General features: G+C 44.3%; 1 protein-coding gene across 6 annotated transcripts in view; it reads right to left on the reverse strand.

The window, feature by feature from the left end:
* The window catches only part of LOC113007498 (titin-like), a 175484-nt gene extending 150741 nt beyond the window's left edge, over positions 1 to 24743 (reverse strand). For all 6 annotated transcript variants that reach the window (XM_026144120.1, XM_026144123.1, XM_026144122.1 and 3 more), the window contains exons 1-36: positions 24491 to 24743; positions 19968 to 20071; positions 18451 to 18654; positions 17769 to 18056; positions 17600 to 17685; positions 17307 to 17515; positions 17004 to 17142; positions 15454 to 15714; positions 14878 to 14991; positions 14233 to 14493; positions 13561 to 13623; positions 13215 to 13473; positions 12871 to 12934; positions 12540 to 12740; positions 11853 to 11995; positions 11511 to 11656; positions 10662 to 10889; positions 10309 to 10550; positions 10002 to 10234; positions 9752 to 9916; positions 9487 to 9655; positions 7589 to 9285; positions 7223 to 7504; positions 6797 to 7063; positions 5835 to 6107; positions 5487 to 5750; positions 4560 to 4820; positions 4211 to 4471; positions 3471 to 3734; positions 3070 to 3330; positions 2712 to 2972; positions 2043 to 2303; positions 1270 to 1411; positions 1004 to 1172; positions 509 to 740; positions 20 to 304 (exon numbers count right to left, since the gene is read on the reverse strand). In XM_026144120.1, coding sequence (XP_025999905.1) covers positions 20 to 304; positions 509 to 740; positions 1004 to 1172; positions 1270 to 1411; positions 2043 to 2303; positions 2712 to 2972; positions 3070 to 3330; positions 3471 to 3734; positions 4211 to 4471; positions 4560 to 4820; positions 5487 to 5750; positions 5835 to 6107; positions 6797 to 7063; positions 7223 to 7504; positions 7589 to 9285; positions 9487 to 9655; positions 9752 to 9916; positions 10002 to 10234; positions 10309 to 10550; positions 10662 to 10889; positions 11511 to 11656; positions 11853 to 11995; positions 12540 to 12740; positions 12871 to 12934; positions 13215 to 13473; positions 13561 to 13623; positions 14233 to 14493; positions 14878 to 14991; positions 15454 to 15714; positions 17004 to 17142; positions 17307 to 17515; positions 17600 to 17685; positions 17769 to 18056; positions 18451 to 18654; positions 19968 to 20058 — 8746 coding nt within the window. In that variant the 5' untranslated portion in view covers positions 20059 to 20071; positions 24491 to 24743. The remainder of the gene's footprint in view (positions 1 to 19; positions 305 to 508; positions 741 to 1003; positions 1173 to 1269; positions 1412 to 2042; positions 2304 to 2711; positions 2973 to 3069; positions 3331 to 3470; positions 3735 to 4210; positions 4472 to 4559; positions 4821 to 5486; positions 5751 to 5834; positions 6108 to 6796; positions 7064 to 7222; positions 7505 to 7588; positions 9286 to 9486; positions 9656 to 9751; positions 9917 to 10001; positions 10235 to 10308; positions 10551 to 10661; positions 10890 to 11510; positions 11657 to 11852; positions 11996 to 12539; positions 12741 to 12870; positions 12935 to 13214; positions 13474 to 13560; positions 13624 to 14232; positions 14494 to 14877; positions 14992 to 15453; positions 15715 to 17003; positions 17143 to 17306; positions 17516 to 17599; positions 17686 to 17768; positions 18057 to 18450; positions 18655 to 19967; positions 20072 to 24490) is intronic.
* Between the last annotated feature and the right edge of the window lie 269 nt (positions 24744 to 25012).

Raw genomic sequence — 25012 nt, forward strand, 5'->3', positions numbered from 1 at the left:
TCAAACACTCCATATGTACCTTCCACAGTGAGAGATGCAGAGCTCGTCACCTCTCCGTAGTTGTTTTTGGCCTCACAGCTATAGATGCCTGCATCTTCAGGGAAGACTTCAAGCAGCAGCAGCGTATGCTCATCTCCATCATGGAGGAACTTGCACTTGTAGCTCGTGGACAGAACCTCAGAATCTTTGTACCAGAACACCTGAGGCTGAGGAAGGCCGCTCACCTGTGTCGAGAAGCGAACTGACCTGCCCGAGATCGCGGTTTGGGGCTGCATCTCCCGGATGATCTGAGGTGGCTCTGGCACTGAAGGAAAGTAGAAGAAAGAAAGGTTAATACTCTGCTTGGTCCTCTGGTCAAAGAATACTTTGATGATAATAGAAACAGATACGTTTAAACAGTACAAGTATCATTTTTAAGCTTTTCACTTTTATTTTCAGAAACTGTCCAGTGGTTTTTCACGCAAAGAAGGAAAGCAGTGCTGGACTGATGCAGGACTGGAGCTCTTACATCTGACGTGGAGGTTCACAGAGCTCCTGTTTTTGCCGGCTAAAAAGGTGTACTCTCCAGCATCGCTCCTGAAGGTCTCAGAGATGGTGAGACGGTGGAGCTTCCTGATGGTGGCATAATTGAACCTCTCCTCCACAGTGAACTGGAGCTCCACTCCATTTCTCAGCCAGTGACCTTCTACATCATCCTCATTCACCTCAAACTCAAAAGTGGCTCTCTGCTTCTCAACAACCTGAAAAACACCACATGATTAGCTCAACACCAGAAACGTCCTTCTAGTATTTCTAAAAAAATAATCATTGTCACAATTATTAAGAAATCTCTTCCTGTAGGACAAAATATCTGAAAAAGAATATATTAAATGATCGGCAGTGTGTGCTCTCAAAGATCATAAAGTCTGAAAAATATTTCTGTCATCGTCACACATAAACTGACAGACAGTATGAAAATCCCAGGATTTGGTGCATTTTTATGGAGTCTACCACCTAATCTTACCGTGATGTCCCTGGTGGCTGGCTCTGAGATTCTGACATCTCTTCCCTCGACTGCCAGGTGACCCTTGGACATGCTTGAACCGGCCACAGCGGTGTAGTCACCGGCGTCCGACAGACGCACAGAGGGCAGAACCAGACGGTGCACAAACTGGTCCGATGTCATTTTGTACCTGTAGCAAACAAAGAAGGTGTAGAAGGTTTAAGAGTTGATCCCTATGTTGGTAAAACTCAGTAATTGTTCCCACAACTGACTATCAAGGACTCTACCTGTCGGACAGCTCCAGCTCCTGACCATCTTTCATCCACATCACCTGGATGTTTGGTTCAGAAACTTCACATTCAAATGTTGCCCTCTTCTTCTCTGTGATCTTCAGGTCCCGCAGGTGTTTGGTGAATTCAACCACACGGGCTAAAACAGGGACATAGATACAGTTACTTTACCTACATCTATCAGTGTGTCTGACCTTATGGAAACAAATCACTCATGAGCCCAGAGGCTCTAGTCGTCCTCTGCAAGGTTTTCTTCCTCATTGAGGAGGTACTACTAAGAACAAGATTCAAGGAGTCCTTGGGGAAGTTTGGACGTTCACAGTTTTAAATGTCTATTAGTAATATTAATGGCCGTAAGAAAAGGTCTGAAGGGTACCTTTTAGAGGTTCTAGTAGTGACAGAAAGAATCGTGTATGCGTTCCTATGGCATTAACGAGGATCAACTTATTTGGGGAGTTTCCAGAAGTCCGTTGAAAAGTTCAAAGTGTCCTGTGAGTGAGTCTACATGTCAAATGTGTTAGATTCTGCTGGTTATTTCAGAGTTACTCGTGATAGTCCATTAGAGTAGCTTTAAGAGTCTTTCAGTAAGTTCTAAATGTCTTTCAGGGGTAACGGAGATGGTTGTACAGGCAAACGACAGACACACACATTTAAAAACCAGCTAAAACACGGTGAGGTGTTGAAATAATTTTATTTGAAGTTGATGGAGTCCAAAAACATCTAATGTGAAAAGTCAATTGAAAAGTTAAATTAGAATCAAAGCATTTTACCCTCAACGTGAAGTTTAGCTGAAGTGACTGCAGAGCCAGCCATGAAGGTGTACTCGGCACTGTCTCCAAAGTGAACATTCCTGATGCTCAGAGAGTGAGTGAGCTGTTTGCAGCGAGCCTGGCAGCGGTCCGTAGAGCGGATCTCCACGCCGTTCTTCAGCCACTTGTACGTTATTCCCTCGTAGTTCACATTCACCTCAAATGTGACCGTGTCCTTCTCCTGAGCGTTCAGGTCTTCAAGCATCGTTGTGATCAGAATAGCTGGAAAACAGCAAAGTGATAATAAGTTTGAAGAGATGTTTAAGTACAGTGAAGAATACAAAATTGTGTTTTTTAATCTGTAACGTCATCCTTAGTGCAAACATCTGATCGGTTAGAGTTTTCACCTTAAACTATAAAGTAATTGAAAGTGGCTTATACTTATAATTTGTCATAAATATCCAATTAGAAAATCTGAATGTGCTAATTATTTCTTTTTTTTAGTAACAAAAATGTTTAGATTTCCAACTCAGAGGAGAAATGAAAGAATCCAATTAAAGTTACTTAAAGACATTTCATGGTTTGATACATTGTAATGATTTGGCAACATGTGAAACGTCTCTGAAGAACGAATTGATGAATTGATACATTGTAAATCTAAAGGTTTAAGTTTCACTGATGGTAACTTACGGTTAACAGTTAGCGTTGCAGAGATGCGGTCGTTCCCACAGACAAAAGTGTACTCTGCAGAGTCTTCATTGCTGGTGTTCATGATCTTCAGCTGATGGAGTTTCCCTTGAACCACAATCCTGAACTTCTCACTCATCTCAATCTCCACACCATCCCTCAGCCAGGTGGACGGGACATTGAAGTGAGAAACTTCACATTCAAATGTGGCCACCTGAGTCTCTGTGACCTCCACGTTTTTCATGGGCCTTGTGACACGTAGAGCTAAGAGTAAAATACAGACATGTTTAGTCCTAACGTGACCTTGGCCTGTGTTTTAGCATTTTTTACGTCCAAAAACTACTGATGTGATAATGCTTACACTCAACAACGAGGTGAGCGCTGCACTGCAGGTGTCCTATGACAGCAATGTAGTTGCCCTGCACGCTGTCGTCCACGTTGTGGACAATCAGCTTGTGGTTCTTCTTCTCAGAGATGATGCTGTAGCGCTCGTCAGACACCAGGTCTTTGTCATCGAACATCCATTTCACTGGGATGTCATCCTCTGAGATGCCAACTTCAAATACAATTGTTGCTCCTGACAGTGCTGTCACATCCTTTGGCTTCTTCAGGATCTTAATGGCTGTGGGAAAAGAGGTCTTCTGTTGGTAAAAAGCTTTAGGAATCTAGAGGTCCCATGTGGTTTAGGTAAATTTCCCAACCTTGTAGGCACAGAGCCAAAAAGCTTTTTGTTTTATTCCAAAATCAATAGTTAATACTTACTTTCCACATTGAGTCTGGCACTTGCAGACAGTTTTCCCAGTTTGAAGGAGTAAACAGACTCATCCTGTGTGCTGCAGTTCTTGACCTTCAATGTGTGAAGTGTGCCTTCAATACTGATTTCATATTTATCACTGGGCTGGATCTCAACGCCATTCTTGATCCACTGTGCTCCCCTTACATCCTCATGGGTCAGTTCAAGGCTGAACGTGGCTTCTTGAGTCTGGACTACATTCAGGTTCTTCAGGGTCTTCTTGACTTTGACAGCTGTGGAGAAAAACACCAAGAGGCAAGGTAACAGTTAAACAAGTGAAGTGGCTGAGTCCAGAATTAAACTCTCACAGGGTGGGTCTTTGTGGTTGTTGCTGTGGGCAGGTACGAGTCAGCAGACTAGATCTAAATGATTTAAATTTAAAGTATCATTCGATCATTTGGAAGAAATGTCTGCACTCATAGAGTCAACAAATGGTGTGTTTTTATGGCAGGTTGCTGGTAACAACTGCAAACTGGTTCTTTGCTCAGTTGTCTGTTATGTGTTGACACAATATTTCTTCATATCAGTGAAGAGACATAAGACAGAAAAATATAATTGCTCTGAAAACTGGACTGGACATGAATAAAGAGGCAGCCCGTGTTCAAAGAAACACTTTAAGCACCTTCACAAACAAATTCAGCTTCCTAACCTCCTGATCCGCATTGGCTGTATGATCTACGTGTGTGTTTCCATGGAAAGCTGGACCTACCCTCGACTTTCAGGTTGGCTGAGGTCTTGGAGGTGGCGACCTGGTAAGTGTACTCTCCAACGTCAGTGGCCTTAGTGATGATGATAACGAGGCGTCTGACAGCACCGTCCACCTCGCTCAGCACGTTCTCGTTGAAGTCAACAGGCTGACCGTCTTTTAGCCACTTGCCCTCTGCGGATGGGTTAGCAACTTCACACTGCAGCACAGCGGTCTGGGAGTCAGCTACCACCAAATCATGCAGGGGCTTCTTAATGGCACCACCTGGGGAAAGGAGATAGCCAGTTACTGCCTGGTGACAGAAATCTTCTCTGAACTATTTAAGTGTGCAATAAAAGTGTGTTTTGCGTACCTGTTACGGTGAGTGAAGCACTGCACATCTTCTCACCAGCAGCAAACATGTACTCGCCCTCTTCATCCTTCATTGCATTCATGACCGTGAGCCTATGCCTCTTGTCCTTGGACTCCATCTTGTACTGGGGACCAGCTTTAATCGGCTGCCTCTTAAAGGTCCAGAAAGCGTCAATGCCTGGGTGAGAGACCTCAACCTCGAAGGTGACATTTTCAGACTCGGAGCACTGTTTGTCTTTCATTGGTGTCACAATCTGGACAGCTGTTGAGACAGAACGATAGTTAAGCCTCGAACTGATGTACAGTAGAATAGAATAGAATAGAATAGCCATTTTTATTGTACATGTACAATAAAATTGTAGGAAATGTAGATGACTTGCTTTCACTTTTTCACAATTATCCATCTGACTCATTCAATAATAAAGATGTACCACATGGGCTTGGTTCTAGTTTTGTAAATGCCACGAGGTCATGATGTTCATGTCAGACTATATATGTAAGAAGCAGGTGCAAGTTTTCATATGATTTTAAAGAAAGTTGCATTCAGCAGAATCTGAAACTATTGTGTTCAGCAGAAAAATCATTTCTTATGTTGCCAAGCAAATATTAATGACCCTTTTCAGGTAATCAGCTTGAATAAGATTTCTGGAAGCTGAAAGCAAAGACTCTCATGTCATGACTCTCATGTAGTTTCTTAATAGTTTTCTACAGGTAAACTTCATGTGACTAGTGGTGGTCATGGTTTATTAATTCAATTCAATTCGATTTTATTTATATAGCGCCAAATCACAACAAAAGTCGCCTCAAGGCTTCATATTAGACCTAAAGATTCATAAACTTAGCTTCCAGGTCATTCCAGAATATAGATGATGCAACTACAGTAGTAAAACTCCAAAACATGCTTGGACCTCATAATGGCGTAACTTACGCTCAACAGTAAATCTGCAGCTGGTGTCAGCTCGGCCAACCACCAGTTTGTAGTGTCCTTCATCTGAAGCGTATGTTCTGGTCAAAACCAGGCGCTGCTTGGCTCCCTTTGCCACCATCTGGATTCGCTCACTGGCTGTCAGCAGGTTGTCATTGTGGTACCATTTGACTGAGCTGATGTCCTGAGCAGAGATCTTTGCCTCTAGGACGACCTTTGTACCCTCAATTGCATGACTGTCCTTCAGTGGGATCAGGATGCCAATAGCTGCAAGATGAGATATTTTGATTAGAGGATTTTATTTTGAAACAAAGTCATTAAAGAAAAACATGTGCATCTGAGGTGACCCACTCTGAATGACCAGCTTTGCAGAGGTTGAAATTTCATGATCAGGAACCTCGAAGGAATACATTCCAAAGTCGTCCTTGGTTGTATCTTCTATAAGGAGTTTGTGAATTTGTTTGTCAATAACTATATGCACACGGCTGGAGGCTGTGATGGGCTGCCCCTTCTTCATCCAGGTTCCTTCAACATTCTCCTGGGAGAACTTGACCTCAAGCTGAGCGATGTCACCCTCGCAGACGGTCATGTCAGACAAAGGCTGCATCAAGGTCACTGGACGCACTAAAAAATAAAAATGTCACTGTTAGCACTCTACATGCGATGTGTGTGTGTGTGTGTGTGTGTGTGTGTGTGTGTGTGTGTGTGTGTGTGTGTGTGTGTGTGTGTGTGTCTGGAAAGGCCCCATCGGGGCTGAAAGGTATGAACGGGCTTTAGAGAAACATCTGCTCCATGCAGACGTGTGTTTCAGGAAGGCCTTCGTGTTTGAGCAGCACGCTGCTAAACTGCAACCAAACACCCAGCGATGCTACACCATGGGACACGTGGGCCTGTTTTTGAGACATGTCGCTGCCTCAAATACAAAATAAACTTGTATTAAAATGGTTAATTTTCTCACCTTTCTCACCCCTTGATATGTTTTCTATGTTTGATTATGAATAAAATATGGCTTTATAAGATTTGCAAATCAAAGTATTCTGTTTTTAATCTTTATTTTACACAGCACCGCATCGTTTTTGGAATTGGGTTTGTGGCACTTTTATAAAAACCTATCATTTAGATTTAAATGTATTTTGAGGGAAAGTAGAAATGGTTTGTCCACAAACAGGAGAAGATGGTTAGCCCGAATTCCAGTAACACATTTTGTTGTAGTCTGAACAGTAGACTTAACTTTACTTCTTAAATACAATAACTTCCGTCCATAGAGTTTCATCATCCATATCCAATTCAGTGCCATGGGAACAGCAACTCACATTTCATCTTCAGAGAGGCACTTGTCTTAAACTCGCCCACTTTGAAGGTATATTCTCCCTGGTCTTCCTTCTTGACGTCTTTCACAGAGAGAGTGTGTCTTCCACGGCGGGAGGAGATGACGTATTTACTGCCAGGAGTCAGCAGATTATCTCCAAAGTACCAGCTGCCTTCGGCATCTTCACGAGAGACAATACATTCAAACTCTCCGGAGTAAGTCTCGGGCACCTCGGTGCTCTCCAGCTGCTTTAACAGCTCCAGAGGAGCTCCTGTTGGTCACATAATACAACAAGAGTTCAAGTCAGTCACAAAGTATACATATACCATATAAAGTACCTTGAGGTAACCGTTTATGTATTTGGAATAATTAATAATGAACTGTGTTGATTTCATTACCTAATGAACAGAATATGAAGAACCTAACCCACCTTCAACATTAAGCTTGGCGGTTGTCCTGACAGTATCATCTTCTACAGCCACACATGTATATTCAGTATCATCCCTCATTCCGATCATCAGCACAGACAGGAAGTGAACCTTTCTGTCAGAGTGCATTCTGTATTTGTCTCCAGAGAAGATCTCCACATTATTCTTCAGCCATTTGACCTTCACAAAAGGCTCGTTGGTTTCACACTCAAAGGTAGCCACGGTATCCTTCTCCTTGGCACTGACGTCCTCCAACTTCTGAGTGAAGTTAATGACTTGTTTTGCTGCAGAAATGACACCAGAGCATTATTCAGAGAATGCAGGATTTAAAATCAGAATTATATGTACATGATGAAGGTCTGTGTTACCTTGCACCAACAGGAAAGCGTGGCTTGAAGTCTCTCCAGCAGTACTGGAAGCTTTAACCATGACACTGGCAGAATCCTCTGCTGTGACATCCCTGATCACCAGTTCACAAACATGGTCCTCAGGCCAGTACCAGTAGACACGGTCAGACTTCTCCAGCTGAACTCCATTCTTGAACCACTGACACTCAGGTTCTGGTCTGCCGACAACTCTGACTCTAAACTTGACTTCGTCACCCTGTGCGACTGTCTGGCTGGTGATACGCTCAAGGATCTTTGGCGCTTCCATGCTGGGTGAGAGCTTGACCCTCTCTGGTTTTAGAGGCTTGGCAGTAACTTGGCGATGCTCTTCCTCCTTCTTCTTCTCAGCCTCCTCCTTCTCCTTGGCACGATGAAGCAGTTCCTCCTTTGTCTTCCTCAGCAGGTCCTCATAGGAGTCATCTCTCTTGCGAGACTTGAGATCCACTGCGGTAATAGACTCGTAATAGCCTTCCTCTGTCCTGCGCTTGAACTTACTCCTCAGCTCCTCTGACTCCTCACTGGCTTTCTCATGGACAATTCTCTGGGCCTTCTTGAGTTTGACGACCTCTTTCAGCTGAGTGTCCTCTGTAGGCTTTTCAGCTTTAACTACCTCAAATGGTACTTTTCCAGGTTCAGGTGCAGCCTCGGCTGGCTTAGCCTCAGGGGCGCGGCGCAGATGAGTTCTGAAGTCCTCCTTCTGCTGAATCTCCAGTTTTACGACGTGCTCAACGGAGCCCAGATTGTTATCTGCTACGACTCTGACCTCCCCTGAATCATATGATTTGATGTCAGTTATCTCCAAGTAGTAAATGCCATCATAGCGAAGTCTGTATCTCTTGCTTTTGCGGATAAGTTGTCCATTGAGGTACCAGTTAACTTTTGGTGCTGGATATCCGGTCACTCTGCAGCGGAATCGAGCCGTTTCACCCTCTAAAACTCTGATTGGTTCTGGAACAAGGACGATCTCAGGCTTCATCTTCTCTGTTTCTTCTTCAGCAGTGACTCCATAAGGTCCACCTTCATGAGCCAAACGCTCTATCTCATCGATCCGGTGGGCACCTTTCCTTCCTTCAGGAAGTTGTGTTTCCTCAACAAGGCCCTTCTCATCCTTGACAATCAGGGTGGCTGAGGTTTGGTCAACTCCGTACTTGTTGGTCGCTCTGCAGGTAATGACGCCGCTGTCTCTAGCATAAGCGGCTTCATAGTCCAGGCTGCAGTAACCAAATTCATTCACCATGCGCAATCTGTTAGCAGCAGCCAGAGGTTTGCCGTCGTGCAGCCACTCCACCACCATTGTGGGGTCACCAATAGGAGTCAGTCTGCACTCAAAATGAGCTGGACCGAAGCGCTTCATGCGGACAGATGTCAGCTTCTTCTTGAACTGTGGTTTTTGCTGCTTCTCTTTGTCATAAAGGTCGCCTTCCTCCCACTGCTCTTGACCATATCGCAGATGAAGCGGCTCCACCTCTGGAGGAGCGATCTCTTTGGCTTTGTATGTTCCTTTGGGAATGATGAGTTTCCTCTCTGGTTCAGGCTCAGCATATTCCACCTCAACATTGACTCTGCAGCGAGTGGTATCTCTGCCAGCCTTATTGATGGCTGTAGCGGTGTACCAGGCGCTGTCTGAGCCAGCTGCTGATGGGATCTGGAATTTAGCCTCTCCTCTGGTTCCTTCAATCCTGGAAAATCAAATTCTCATTTTAGAGAAGAATTGACATTTGACACGTGTTTTTAATTGAAATGAAAATCTCAGGTTGCTTTGAGGAATAATTTTACTCTCCACAAACGCAGCGTTTCATTAAAAAAAGTGTGTTGCTGCATCAAGGTCATTGAAGCAAACAGATGTGATCTACATTTAATGCTAAAGTCACAGAACATACTTGATGCTTGGGTGCTTGTGTGGGGTGATGATGTCGCTGTTCTTCAGCCAGACGATATCAGGCAGTGGGTTTCCAATGGCTTTGACAGCCAGTTCAACCAGAGTGCCCTGCTTCACACTGATGTTCCTCAGTTTCTCAGTGAACTGTGGACGCACCAGGGTTTCCTTGGCTGAAAAAGAAAGTTAAATGAAAGTAAGCCAATCCCCCAACATTTTTCCTTCTGGAAGAAACTTCAAGTTGAGAGAATATGAAGTTGCATTCTTACCATCAACAGCGAGAGTGACGGAGATGGATGTGCGTCCAGCTCTGTTCTGAGCCACCACAGTCCATTCCCCGGAGTCTTGTGGCAAAGCTGGGACGATGATCAGGGACTGAGTGCCATCCTCTTTAACCACGATCTTGTGGGTGTGGTCACTAACTATTTGTTGCCCTGAGAGGAAGATAGTTGAATGGCTTGTGAGATCAACAAATTTTGTTCAAACTCTTTTTGAAGATTTCCTCTTTGTTGTACTCACCATTGTGGAACCAGTACGTCTCAGGCATTGGTCTGCCCACAACCTTCAGGTCAAATCTGGCAGTTTGTCCCTCAGAACATTTATATGATGAAGGCTTCATGACAAAAACAGGCTTGTAGAGTCTTTCTAGCTGAGCCTCATCAGTCTCATCTAGCCGACGAGCAGGAGAACGTCCAGGTGAACGACTGGGAGAACGGCCAGGTGAGCGGCTCAGAGAGCGAGGAGATGTGGACCTGAGAAAGTATTAATCCTTGTCATTTCCCTTATCGTCAGTGTTCCCTGTTTCAAGCTTTGTGAATTTCTTTACCTGATCCTCTGCACTGCTGGCTGTGGTGTGAATTGCTGAGGTGTTACTGTTTCACATGGCTCCACATAGAGCTTCCCAGAACTGACAGCATTACCCTTCATGTTGGTGGCAAACGCGGTGTACACGCCTTCATCTTCGGGTATCACTACAGGCAGGCGAAGGCTGGCCCGTCCATCCTGAAGAACCTCTATTTGGTAATGGTCTCCAGCCCTAATACGCTGGCCATCTTTGAACCAAGCAATCTGCCAAGAGATACGACGTGATTGTAAAATCATGTGAACTCTACTTTAGAGCTTTTTATGTATTTCAAGACCATTTCTCTAATTGTAACATATTTCTTAAAGATTCAGCACCTTGGGGAGCGGCATTCCAGACATCTTGCAGTGGAAAGTAGCGCTCATCCCCTCCATGATCCTGTAACTTTTCACTGGCGTGTCAAAGGCTGGCTGTACCGCCTCAGTCTCAGTGGCAGTCACCATCAACTCTCCGTCCTCTGTCACAATCTCTCTGTAGCTGATTTTCATAATGGTAAACTCAATCTCCTGGATGATCCTCTGCTCAATGACAGACAGATGGAATTCCTGCAGATATGATATGATGTCAGTCAGTGGGTCCTGATCATAGTCAAGCCCAAGGAAAGGTCTTTGTAGATTACGAAAATGATGATTTTTATGCTTGCTTTAATTTTTATGCATCGGTTATTATATTTTCTTCCCAATAACGTGCATATTTAACGCATATTTAAAGGCACATAAAGGTTTTACTAAAGCTGGATAGTCAACCAGGTAGTGTGGGAAATTCAACGACACCAATTCTAATGAGAGCTTAGTCTGACAGTGCGCTCTGAATTACAATATCAACTGCAGTTACTACTGACAACAGCAGTATCTGCAGCTACAGGGACCCCAGCTTTTTACTTAATCTCAAGGTAAAGTGCTTACTTAAGTTTGTGCTGTACTCATCGTCATGATGTGATATACAGCACACAAAATGATAGAGGTGTCCACATACTAACTGTTCTATCAGGATTTGAGACTTTGTGGCATCTCCAGACTTTTTTTTGTAAACAGCTCACTGGAGCTCATATAAACTATTACACAGGATAGTGACAAACACTCCACATAACCATCTAGTTCCTTATGATGGCTTTGACATGGTTTGGTTTTGTATTATGATCACAGCTATGGCTAAGGATTCTCTACCTGTCCAGAGATAATGGTGGTGGTTATCTTCTCCATTGTTGTGACAGTGACAGGGGGAATATCTCCCACCTTGGGCTCTTGCACAATGGATGTCACTTCAGTCTTAAACATTGCTTCCTGTTTCTTCATGTAGGCTTCATATTCCTCTGTTGGCAAAAAAAACAAAATAAAAAAAACAATCCTATGAGTTCAAGTAGTTTCCATCATCTCTTTAAGGACTGTGCAAGCTAACTGTTTCTGCATGAGCTGTATGGCATAATATCCACTGACAGTCCCTTTATCTCTGCTCCTTGTGTTATATCTTTAGGACAGCAGTTTGCCATCACTGCAGTATTTACTGACCTTCCTCCAGCAGACTGGCGGAGGCAGAGACTTCTCCAAGCTTATTCTTGGCAAACACGGCATATTCTCCAGCGTCATCGGCGAAGGTCATGGAGATCTCTAAACGGCACTCTCCAGTCTCCTTCTTGTAGGCAACTTTGTATCTGATGGAGGGGAATGAGCATTACAGGCCCCTGAAGGCTGCAGCGTGATCCATCACAATAGGAGCAAACAGTGTCCTAATATTTTACCCATACTTCGTCTTACCAGCACCGTTTGTCCTAAGAGCCCACTGAAGATAAAATCATGGATTCAGGTCTAAAGGGATTGATCTCAATGCAGAAGCAGGAATGAGAGCTGGAGCTTAATGTGCTGGCGGCTCATTACTGGGTGAGACAGTTGACCTTAGCTGAACCATGAGCCAGATGTTTGGTTTTGCTAATCCTGTGTTATATCTGACAGGGACTTTAGGATTGGTGTCAGTTGGGTTTGAGAGGGGGGGTCCGAGTTGTGTATTCTGGTAGAAAGCTGAGCTCTAATGACGTGTTCATTTCTTACAGTTTTACAGTGATGACTTTAGCACTTTAGTCCTTGAGTTAGGGGATTTGTTTTGCAGCTGCATTCACACGTCAGATAAAATATAGATCACGTAAACCACAAAGGTCTCCATGTAAGGACAGTGAAAACCTGAGCACAGGTATTACTCACCTGTATCCGGTAGTGAGTGGGACACCACTCTTCTTCCAGATGATGTGTGGTTTGGGGCTTCCCCCAATCTGACATTCAAACACAACACTTCCACCCTCCACTAGCTTCTGGATGGTGGGTTTCTTGATAAAGAAGGGAGCAGCAGCAGCAGACTCTGACTCCACCATGCTCACCTGGGTCTCCTCTCTGGTTTCTCTTAATCTGGAAATAAAAATGTTTCCTTATTTTCAGGCCCAACCTGTACCGCTTGTCATCCGTTTCAGTGATGTAAAATAAGAAACCAATATGTTTGACGATTTGATGAATGTAACTCAAACTTTAAGTGACTCACTGAGCAGTTTCAACATGTTCTGTAACAACAGCAATCTCCTCTCTGCTCTCGATGTCTTCAGACACTGGTGGGGAAAGACAGTTCATCACTGTAAACGCATGAATATGCAGAACGTATAGACGGGAAGGGATGAGATTATGTTACGGGAAGATTTCAGGTCCTGTGTGTATCAAGAACAGGGCTCGGTGCATGCATGTGAACAGTCTCTGAGGAAAAAAGGGCTCAAATTAAAGTTATCCTGATATCTGCTGGACAGGCTGGGCATCGTTCCTCAGTATGTTACAGCATACTACGAAAGAAGATTACTTCCTGTGTGAGTGACACTGCATTCTGCTTGCACTGACCCTGGACAAGCAGGTAACAGGACGTGCTGACAGTTCCCGCCTCATTGGTAGCTGTGCAGGTGAAGCGGCCGCTGTCTTCAGCGAATGCTTCACGGATCACCAGTCTGGCAAATCCGTTCTCGTAGGTGATCTGGAAATCAATGGAGCTCTCAATCTTGTAGTCCTCTCTGAACCACATAATGATGGGGGTGGGATGACCGCTGATCTGGCACTCCAGGGTCACAGACTCGCCCTCGATCACATTTGTGTTCTTCAATCCCTGCACAAAAAAATATCACAACATCTTTACAAAAAGGTCTCTTTCCCTAAACAGTGTGGACATGTGATCTGAGGGCAGTCCACTCACAGAAATCAGCGTGGGAGGGACCACGGCACCACCGGCAGAAGGCACCGCAGCTGCCTCCACCACCTGTAAGATATTCACAGGTATGTTGGGAACATTAGGCTGAAAAACTACAGCAGCTATAGATCCCACACATGGACACAGTGACAGAAACAACCAACACACACACACACGATGAAGAAGAGATAACACAGCACATATGATGGAGGGAAGGCTGGATGGGCTGCAGAGGTGAGAATGAGGTTGTCAATAGCATGGAGAAGCCAGTTAAAGTTTATTACAGGGATATTTAATTATGGATTTTCACAGAAATCAAGAAAACCATCAAGAGAAGTTGTAAAAACCAGAAGTATGACCTGTGTCCCACAACATTTTTCTTCAGCTGTTCTTTAGTCTAATAAATGGTAAAAATGTCAATGAAATCAGGAGCATTCAAACCCGGGGTAACTTCTGCCCTTTCAATCAGATTTTTCCAGGGTTCAAATAGAGGTTTTTCAGCCTGTGAACGAGGATCTAATCAGGCAGCTCATATTAGGATTTATCATCTTGAAAATATCTGATAAAATTCACGATACTTTGGCCAGCTGTTGGCAGCTAACGGATCGTATGGATCTTACATCCACATCAGGTTTTCTTGTCCTGTTTAGACCCAGCTCTCTGAGCTACATTACAAACCTGGGCTCCCCAGTCCTCATACATTCTCTCCATTCTGCCTGAGTACACCACCCCGGTCTGTAACTCAGAGCCAGAATGACTCCGATGTTTGTCAGTGAAGTGTTTGAACGGTGGTGGGATGGTCTCCAGCATCTCTCTGGTCTCTGCTACTCTGCGAGATGGACTGGGAGACTTGACAGGCTTGATGATCTTTCGAATAGTGGCAGAAGACGAGGATAACTCTTTGTGCAGAGTGGCCATGGCCGAGCCGGCGATGGAAACCTGACCGACCCAAAGAGGAAGAGCCACACCGTCATCAAGAAAATACTGTTGAGTGTTTTCTGAAATGTGTGTTAAACCACAGCACAGAGGAGCTATGGCACGTTAGTCTGATTAATGCTACAACTGGGTCAGATAGAGGGACTTTAATTAAGATGGATTAATAGGAGGTACCGGATCAATCAAGTTTATTAAATAAGGGGATGAAGCAAAAGAAGGTTAAGGGAGGATTGATTTAGTTATTTTATGGATAATATTTGATCACGTTGACACTGCATTAAAACACAAGTTTGCATTTCAGCCAATCAGCAGTTCAATAAGCTTGCCACAGCAACGGTCCTATCACATTATTATTGTCCACAGCTCGCCTGATGCTTCCTGTCTTACCTCACTGCTAGACTCGAGTTTTGGGACAGACACTTTAGAAACTGTGAATTGTGGAACTGGAGACGGGGTGAGACCAGTGTCCACACGGGAGGAGATTTCTGTCACTCCCTGAATCTGGAGCAACCAACACAACAAGAGTCAGAACCTCAGGAGGATTTTAAAATCTGCACAGTATATTTAGAAGATGACTATGTGATTATCAAGAGATTTGTGCTTCAAATGTCTTTTTTATGGTTGACTACGAGGTGACTTCACAGAGATGAATCGGTCATTATTCACCAAATAATTCAAACAAGACTTTGCCCAAAGACACATTTCATACATAATTAAATAATTGATCGGACATATGGACTGTTTTTTCTGAGATACTCTTTTTGTAATTGTGCAAAATCATTTTTTGTAACTTTTTCATTTTGATGGAAAATAAAACATCCATCTGTTCTCTTCAGCAAAAAGGGGGGGGGGGGGGGGGGGCTGAGTAAAATACCAAAATAAAAAATAAATGAAAGAATTCAAATCTGCTGATAGTTTGGTCAAATCTCTTGGTAATCGTTGTTCACTGGAGGCCTAGCTAACCTGAGGCTGCAGCACGGCTGCTTCACGTGTAAACTCCTGAGCAGTAGAAAGCATGTGCCCACTTTGCACTCTTGTTGATGTCAAAGCAGCTTGATAGCTTTGATCAGCAGCCACGGCGGCGGCCTGCTGCCTTAAGTCCACCCCTACAGCCTCGTCCTCTTCAGCTCGACCCCCCTCGACAAGCGCGGGCTGACGGACACGAGCAAGGTCGACGGCAGCCACCACGGTGGCCACTGCCCCCGCTCTTTTCCCTCCCTCAGCCTGGAGACACAACAGATCTCAGGACATCCAGCACAGCGGTACAGAAACAGACAGGTTCATGGGGGAAATCACTTTGGTAAGTATCTCCATCCCCTCGTTCAAAGAAAAATACAGAGCTGGGAGAAAGACCTGATTTGCCCAAATTTGCATATAGACTGGGTTTAGTTAGCTCGACTCTGTTAACGCAGGTCTAAAACTCTGGGCTGGATGGTTGTCCAATAAACAAGAGGCTATTGAATGAGCTTCAGAGGTAGATCTTGGATTACGGGCAGAGCCAGATTAGCTGTCTCCCCAGCTTCCAGTTTTTTGCAAAGCTTAGCCTGACTCCAGTTATCCAAATGAGATAATGAGGTACTACGGTTTTTAAAGCCTGACCCATGCAAGCTTAAAGGTTTAAAGTCATTTGAAGACAGCACATTGGTTCATCTGTTTGTCAGCAGTAACATTAGCTGCAAAGAAAAGTGACAGCCACAATCTTGTGGCGACACAATAAAACAATAAGACCAGTCTTCTGAGTTAAGCTGAAGCGATCTCAGACACATCAGGAGGATGTGGTATCAGGAGGACATCAGGTATTCTGACAGCATCGTCAGCTGAACCGAGCCAGGCTTGCTCTCTACTGGAAACAGGTGCTAAAGTCTTGTGGTTAAACACAGAGGACACAGCTCTTTGAGGGTGTATTTTCCTCCTCTTCTGTGAGTAAAGATGTTGCTTCTTGGTTTTTAAAGTTTTCACATGTTTCCCCCCCTCACCGTATGAATCTGTGTGGGGCTGAAAGAAGTTACAGTCCCGCCCAGCCTGCAGAGATGTCCCATCCCTCATCATCCAGGGTAAAACGCACATCATCAGCTTCAGATGATTCTCTTTTCATTTCAAAGACCAAATGTTCAGACTGCTGTGTGATGCTGTGCCAATGATGTGAATATGAGCAGGGCAAACAATCAGGCACATTAGAACAAGGAACACATGGAAAAGAATTGGCTGTAAGGTGGAGGAAGGTGGATGGCAGGTTCTGTTTTTCAGAGTAAACCCATAATACCTTTAAACAAGGACCTGAAATCCACCGCAGAGGCTGTGAGACATGAACGTCACAAATAGAGAAGTGGAAGTAATATTTCATGACCAAACACAGTCAGGGAGCTGATGGTAACGCAGCTGAACCCGAAGAAGAGAGACTCAGGAATCTGGGAACCTCACGTTTCATTGAAAATGCCCATTTTTTGTGAAGTGTCTCCTGGAATGGTTTATCTGTGGATGGGAATATGTCGTGCTACCCCAGGGATGCTCACCTGTTTGACCATGGTGACCTGCTGCTCCCGGACCAACTGAGTGACAGTCCTGCCCTCGGCCACGTAGTCTTCCTGCTTCCAGGGCGGGAGGACGTCACCGGCGGCCTGCTTGTGTGCGGCGATAGGGGACGGGACTGCCCTGAAAGGTGAGACTGAGAGTTACACAGCTGCCCTGATTGGTTTATTCATCGAGCACACCGATCAGCAGATCTCTGTCAGTAATCATTCGCTGACTTCTTTCCATGTAAAAGTTACGAACAGGCAAATAACAGCCAGCGTTAACCCCTCCCAGACTCTACCCACCTGACAGGCGTGGGTGTGGGTGCCTTCACATGTCTGACAGGTGACGGTGACTGTTGCCGTCCCCCGGTCACCTTGGCCACCAGTGATGGCTGAGTTGGTGACTTGGATGTGGGTTTCGGAGGAACTCTGGGTGGAGTCTTGTGAGCCAGCTCTGCGCCCTCTATCTGCATTTCCATCATGGCGGAGGCCTGGAAACTGGCCTCCATCTTCTGGGGACGGACAGCAGAGTTCATGAAGTTAGATTAAGTATGAGTAAATTAGACAATCACACATTTCTTTGAGGATTTTTTTACCTTTTCTACTCTGGTGTGTCGGGTCTCTGAAATCTGGGCGGTTGAAATCAAGGTCTTTGTTTTCTTTGCTGGAACGGCTTCTTCGCCTGAAAATGTCTCTTCTTTAGTCTGTGTTTTTCATCAAAGCAATTTCCAAAAGGAAGAAGAAGCAGAGACGAACGGTTCTTACCCTGAACCAGCAGTTCGGCTGTGGAGGTGGCCCGTCCGCTGCTGTTGGTGGCTGTCACCGAATACGTCCCAGAATCCTCTGGGAAGGCTTCAGCAATCAGCAAGCTGTGCAGGTCTCCGTCCTGGATGATTCTGAAGTCGGTGGAGCTCTGGATCTCGGCCCCTTCTCTGTAGAATTTTACCCCAGGTGCGGGGATCCCGGTGACTCGAACATCCAGCCTCACCTGGCTGCCCTGTCTCACCGTGGAGCTCTGTAGTCTCTGAATGAAGCTCGGAGGCACCGTCTCCGCTGGAGAAGGAGGTACAGGTCGCTTTATATCAGCTGATCTCAGCATTTCGTTGTGCAAGTACACAATAAAATAAAGCCAGTTTATGACTTTTTAGAAAACTGAATTTTTAATAACAGTTTGTTTTCAGTTTGATTCAGACGGGTGTTAAAAATCAGCTCATGATGTTGCAACGTCTGCCGACCGTTATCCACTGCTGTTTATCCTTTGAGAACTCTGGATGGCAGCTAAATGATAACATATACACAAACAAACCTTCTTTACAATCTATAAATATCAAAATTTTAACATTAAAATTTGCTGTTCGTAGCAGCTTTTTTGAAAAGAAATGTATGGGAAATGTTCATGGAGCAGAAGTGCTTTAGTTTACCACTTGAAGTCCTCCTGTGAGCTCACCTGTAACTAAGAGTTCAGCTGTGCTTGTGGCTTGTCCAGCACCGTTGGTGGCTCTGACAGAAAATCGTCCGCTGTGCGCGGCGGTCACAGCAGGAATCCTCAGAACAGCGCGGCCATCGCTGAACGAGATCTGAACGCCGGGCAGAGCGGCAGCAGAAAGTACCTGGCCATCACGGAACCAGCTCACCTCAGGAACTGGAGAACCTGCAAAGAGATGCATGAGACTCTGTCGGAGAACCCACAAACCAACATGCACCAAAGGATCCGGGACTAAGACCTGAGCCACAAAGTCAGTGCTTTCAGTAAAACAGTGAGATTTTAATGCATGAAACAAAAATGTGAAAGGAAAAGCAAACGACGAACGAGTGGGAGAAACTTTATTAAGAGTTTAGCAAATTTTCATGTTCAACTTTTTATTTGAAATTTAAAAATATCATCTTTAAGATTAACGTTGTTCACATGAGGTTTTCAAATTGTTTAAAAATATAGAAACTGAAAATGTGACATTTATTTAGCTAAAGTAGAAATTAAACATTTTAAAACTGGGTGGATGGATTCAAAAATACAATTACTGTTTAAAATATACGAGAGCTTTAAAGGAAATAAGAACTAAGATCAATACAACAAAGAGTAATTCTTTTGAATCATGAGACCGTCAGTGAGATGAAGTCAGAGCAGAAAAACGTCACTATCAGGTTTGTTTTACCTGGTTAATCATGAAAGAATCAAGACTAAACTTCAGAAGCTTCATATGTTTCCTTCATGTGGCTTCATCGTTACCTAGCTCGACCTGCAGAGCCGTCCCTGTGTGACTGATTGCACCAGTCTGTCAGGAGAATAAAGGACGGCTGCTCTTATACTCACTGGTTAAACTTAGAACAAATGACATTTCTCCTTTTAAGTCAAGCAATCATTGGGTCAAAGCAACAAGAAGCAGACTGTTCTCCCCTCAAACACTGCCACCAATAGCAAGCAGCAATGCAGCAACCATCTCAGCTCCCTGTGGTTTGGGCTGTTTGGACTTAAAACAGAAAACTGAGGGAGAAAGGCTGAAGAGCCAATCAGGAGCTGTCTGTGTAAATGTTGGCACATGCTTCCCCTGAGTTCCTGAAAGGGAAAGGCATCTGCTGAAATTCTGTCAACTTTATTTTTATCACAGGCATTGACTCCAACCTTCCAAATGTCAGAATGTCCCTGAAAGCAGCAGCAGCCTGTAAAAGCCTCGCTCGCCACGAGAAAAGAAAGAAAGGTGACGAGAACATTTACCCCTCAAAAGTCCATCATTTCTCTCTATAAATACAAAGAGTCCAGATATGAATGTTGCACAGTCTGCAGTGAACCTCTGTACCAGCTGCATGGCTTCAATGTCTAATAGTTTTTATATGAACTTTAACATTATTTCTCTCCTTTCTAACTAATGAAGTCAAACATCTGCTCATTCTTTGTATCTCCAGTGTAAATACAACAGTGTCAAACATCGTCCTCTGCAGAACGTCACCATCACACGTTTCTCTTACCACTAACTTGAGCCTCGAACGTGGCGGCACTACCCTCCAGTGCCACGACGCTCTGTAGCGGCTGCGTGAACGTCGGCGCTTGAGTTGACATGATGATCGGCACCCTGGAACACAAACGAGGTGATCAGCCCAGAATAAAGAAAACAGCAGCAGGCTTTGGTTTCATTGGCAGAGAAACTGACAGATCAGCAGCAGGTGGAGCTAATTCTCCACCTGCTGCCACTAAACCAGTGCAGGAGTAGAGCAGCCACTAACAGCTGCAGATACAAACAAACCTGCAGCCTTTTTAATACGAATGAAAAAATCATCAGATTTTCACTTTATTGTTTCAGTCATTGCAGGACAAAAACGAGATTACAACATGTTTTTACAAATATGTAGATTTTATGGCTGCATGAGATCAATGCAGTGAGATGAAAGATGAATAAGTGCTGCCAGGCTGAGGATGCAGACTGGGTCAAAAGGTGTGGAGAACTGTGGGTGTAGCTGGGTGTAGCTGGGCGTGCAGAGCAGCGGAGGAACCAGAGTGGAACCTAATCTGAGCAAATACAGAGAGACGTGAGAGCAGAACAGCCAATCGGACGGCCTCAGGCTGGAGGCCGAGGTGGTGGAGCAGCAGATGGAGGCGAAGCTGCAGACGGAGGTGGAGCATTGTGGATGCTTCTTCTCATAATGTTGTTTCTCCAGAAAACTTCAATGATTCAGTTTCAGTTTAGCTGCTGTGTTATTTGTTGCAACCTGTGTTTACTAGTTTATTCGAATCCGTATTTTAACTTTATCTTCTGTGATCAAATTTAAAACTAATAAAACAAGTTTTATGTTAAATACTCGTTTTGTCAAATTTTACTTTCATTGAGATAAAATAAATGATTCATTCAGTCATTTCTTTCTTCTAGTGCTGATCGCTCATCCTATTCTTTATATCACTTCCTGTTTCCCACGCTGATGCTGACATCATCACGCTGCCTGCCTTCTGTGAACCAATCAGCTTCCATTCTCTGCTTTAAATCACAAACACGTGTTTTTCTGCTGCTTTTCTTGCTGTGTGATACATTTCTTTCCTGATAATGTACAAATGTCTCTGATATCCTACATGTGCATATCCAGATTGTTCGTTTGAACCTTTAGATTTCTTTAGTCTTCACACTGGACAGTCCACAGGTGAGTAAATGGTTGTGACGTGCACTTGGGTATGTTGGCTGTTATATTCTCTGTTCTCTCAGTCCTTTGATTGGCCGTGTTGTTGTGATGTCATAGCTTTGTGACGATGCTAAGGTGTAGCTGATCCCCCGCTGGGATGGTGCTGTAGATCCTGTGTTTATAGATGTAACCAACATATAACAGAAACACTTTTCTGATGTTAGTCGTTGTTTGCAAAGGTTGAAGAACATTCGTACACTTTCAGCTCCATCCATCGGTCCACAGAGCCCGTCTGTGTCACAGGGCGAGAAAGCTCTGTCACGTTAGAACCACAAAGGAAATGAGAACCTGTGAAAGCCCATCGAGACGGTCACCGACGCAGCAGCTACTGCGACTCATGCAGCACGCTCTGGGTGGAGACGTGTTAGATAACCACTGTGTGAAAGAGTCACTGACCAATCATGTGGCTGAAGTGACTCCTGTGAGGACGCCTCATCAGTCCTTCAGCAGGATGATGTAACAGTCAGGCAGAGCTGCTTCCTCTTAACAGTGAAACTGGTTTAATGATAACTAAGTACCGTCTGCGTGAGCACGCCGATGAACAAGCTGCGCGCTCACAGCAGTGTTCAAACGATCAGAGACGCTGACAAAGGGTTTCAAAGGCTCATCAGCGGCAGCATTAACTGACTATTATGATCTAAACACTGCACAAACTGGGAGTCCCCGTGCTGATAAACAGCTTAGGATAAACTATAGTATAGTTTATCCTAAGCTGCTGTAAATAACAGAGCAGAAGAAGAAATCCAGTTTTTACACTGAGGTGACCCAAACTCTGAGCTCTGCATTCAGAGTTGCACCTGCATGTCGTGCTTGCCTGGGTTGGTAGGAACACAGGATGCATTTGACTAATTGATGAAGTGATTAACTCTACTCGAGTTTGTGTTGAGGGACACATTTACATGTAGTTAAAAGCAGCTGGATGGAAATGTGCTGAGTGTCTCTGCAGCTTCACTTGGAGGTTTGAGTTTCAGAGCTGTGAGACAGGTGAGACGGACGGCGGCTATAAATGTCTGACGGGCGGCAGCAGCTGCAGGTTTGCACTTTTACAAAGAACATTTATGCTGCCGCTGACACAGAGATGAACAACATGACTCTGATTAGCATGCTGGAAAAAAACAAACTGATTTTAAATAGAAATAAAAGTTTCCCTGAAAATACAAAGTCTGATGAAAAACTCAAATGTGTTCTGGTGTGAACTGTTAAAGGTCCACTGACCAAACACTGATCATGTCCACTCTGCTGTGACCTCAGTGTGGACGTGGACCAGTTTGTCTTCATTGATATAAACAAATTCAATTCAACTTTATTTATACAGCACCAATCACAACAGCATTCAGCTGAAGGTGCTTCATACTGTAAACTCATCCATCATCTTCAACATTTAATTAGCTGTTTCCAAGTAATTATAACCATCAATCATCAGATCAGATCTAAAGCTGAGTCTGCTGTTTTAACTCTTTGGTTCCTGATTTTACTGCAGACTAAAAACCATAATAATAATAATAATAATAACAACGACGCATGTTATTAGTCAGTGCAGTGATGCAGTGGATCTTCTCACAGGTTCGTGATCTTTAAATAAATGGAGCTCGTTGTTGTTTCCACTTCATGTGACACAAACTCTTACAGGTGAAATGTGCTGTGGAGTGTTTTTATCCACCACATTGTTATTTAGACATGATTCTGTGTTTATGTTGATTTTGTTCTAAAATCTCTTCGTGGCAGAATTTGGACTGAAATGTTGATTAACACAAATCTTTGATTTTGCTGTGAAATCTTTTCAGACGAGTCACTGTGGGTTTTCCACGTTTGTCTCCACTCATGTTCTTATTTCAAGTTTCTTTCTCTCTGCACTCTGGTTTCATGTTGCTGACAAATAACCACGTTACATATTATTGAAGCGTTAAATTAAATGGTTCTGATTGTTGATTATTCGCTGTGTTTTTTGTAAAAAACAGAAACAAAGATGTTGTGCTTTCAAAAGCTTTTTCTGCCGTAATTAATTAAAAACATCTTTTGTTTTGTTTTTTTATTTTGTTACAATTTTATGAATTTAAAATTTAAAACCTCAATTTTCTCATCATAAAATGGAACCACATAACGTGTTGGTTATAATTATAAGTGTGATGAAATTAGTCAGTTTATTGATATTATGAGACTAAAGCTCAGGTAACATAAAGTCATTTTTATACTTTTTTGGCACAAACAGGCTTCCATACTTATCTGAGAATCAAACAGTCAATAAAGCTTTGATTCAAAGACAACTCCCATTGAAACCTTATAATGACAGGAATAAATGAAATCTTTCACCTGTAAAAGCAGCTTAATGACACTTCATGTAAATGTGACGATCAGATCAAAGACACGAACAAACATGAAGCCGTTTAAACGTCGTTCCTTTTGTGTCCACGATGCAGCTGCAGTAATCCTGGTTTAACGCTGGCTGCAGTCTAGCGTGCAGCTGTTTCTGCTGTCAGACAGTTATTTAAAAACCTTTACTGTCACATGGTTAACATCTCGAGTGTGACGTCGCATTTATTGACTTTGGACGCTCAATCACAGAAACCCTGTAAAAACGTACAGCTGGAGTCTGAGGACCAGTGTGAAGCTCCTTAAAGTAAGACTAAAAATCCTCCAGTGCTGTGAATCTGAAGTCTGTGGAAACAGGCTGAACCACTCTCACACCTCTTTAAGGAGCTGGTGATCAATAATCAGTTACTGGTGATTGATTTGTTCCTGCTCTCTGACTGTGACACTGAACGCCTCGCTGGGACAGCTGCTGCTCTTTTTCAGCGCTGTCAGCTGATTTCAGGCAGAGTTGTGAGTCTCTCACCTTCTCTGTGAACTTTCAGCACCTGATCAGCTGATCGCAGCCTTATCAACAATCAATACGAACACTTCGCTTCATCATAAGCCAAACAGGATCAGACCTGATAAACTCAGCCCATATTTACAGATCGAGCTGAGCGACAGATAAGGCAGTGGCCAAAAATATCCACCACCCCCTCCCCAACCTCGAGCAGCTTGATTGACAGACAGCATGTGGCGCATAGCTGGGGGTGAAGTGATAGCCCTGCTGCTGATTCCCTTAAAAAGCCATCAGCCGCCCAGCTGACAGTCCACTCTCATGCTATCAGCAGCTATTCTTGGCCTTCCTGGGGTCAGTGCACAGCCCGCTGAATACGGCCAACCTGCAATCTGCACCCGAAAAACATCAAACCAACACAAAACCCAAACACAGTTCACCCAAACCCCGAGCCCTGACCCCCCAATCGCCGTAAACCCCACGAGTCAGCATCATTAGGGGACCGGCGAGTACTCACTTGTATCACAAGAGTGCCTGAAATGATGGGACGGAGCCCGTCAGAGCAACGAGCAACGGTCTCCTTATCCAGGAAGGTTTTTCCAGAAAAATCCAAGATGAGAACGGTCGAGCCTCGAAATATCCCCCGAAAAAAAACAAAACTACACAGAATAGAGGCCGTGTAGTTTTGCTTTCCCTCCTCGCAATCCCTCCACCCGAGGCGAGGTTGGGAATGCTCAAACTGCTCAGGAGGGCCCAGATGGTGCTTTAGGGTTTTATACCAGGGGGACAACCTGCATCATCAGAGCACCGACGCTCCCCATTGGCTGCTGAAACACTCAGGGGGCATGATGGGACATAGCAGCCATTTATGCACCCTGCAGCCTGTGAGGCTGCCCACCCCGATCCTCTGATTCGGATCAGGCTAAGAGTGTGTGACGGCAGCTCGTTCACACACACCTGAACCTCTGTGTTTTAAAGGAATCGCAGAGAACAAGTTCATCTGCAGACCCAGAGTCACTGAGAACTGCTGAGCAAAAGG

The sequence above is a fragment of the Astatotilapia calliptera genome, chromosome 16, assembly GCF_900246225.1.
Source record: "Astatotilapia calliptera chromosome 16, fAstCal1.2, whole genome shotgun sequence".
NCBI classification, from domain to species: Eukaryota; Metazoa; Chordata; class Actinopteri; order Cichliformes; family Cichlidae; genus Astatotilapia; species Astatotilapia calliptera.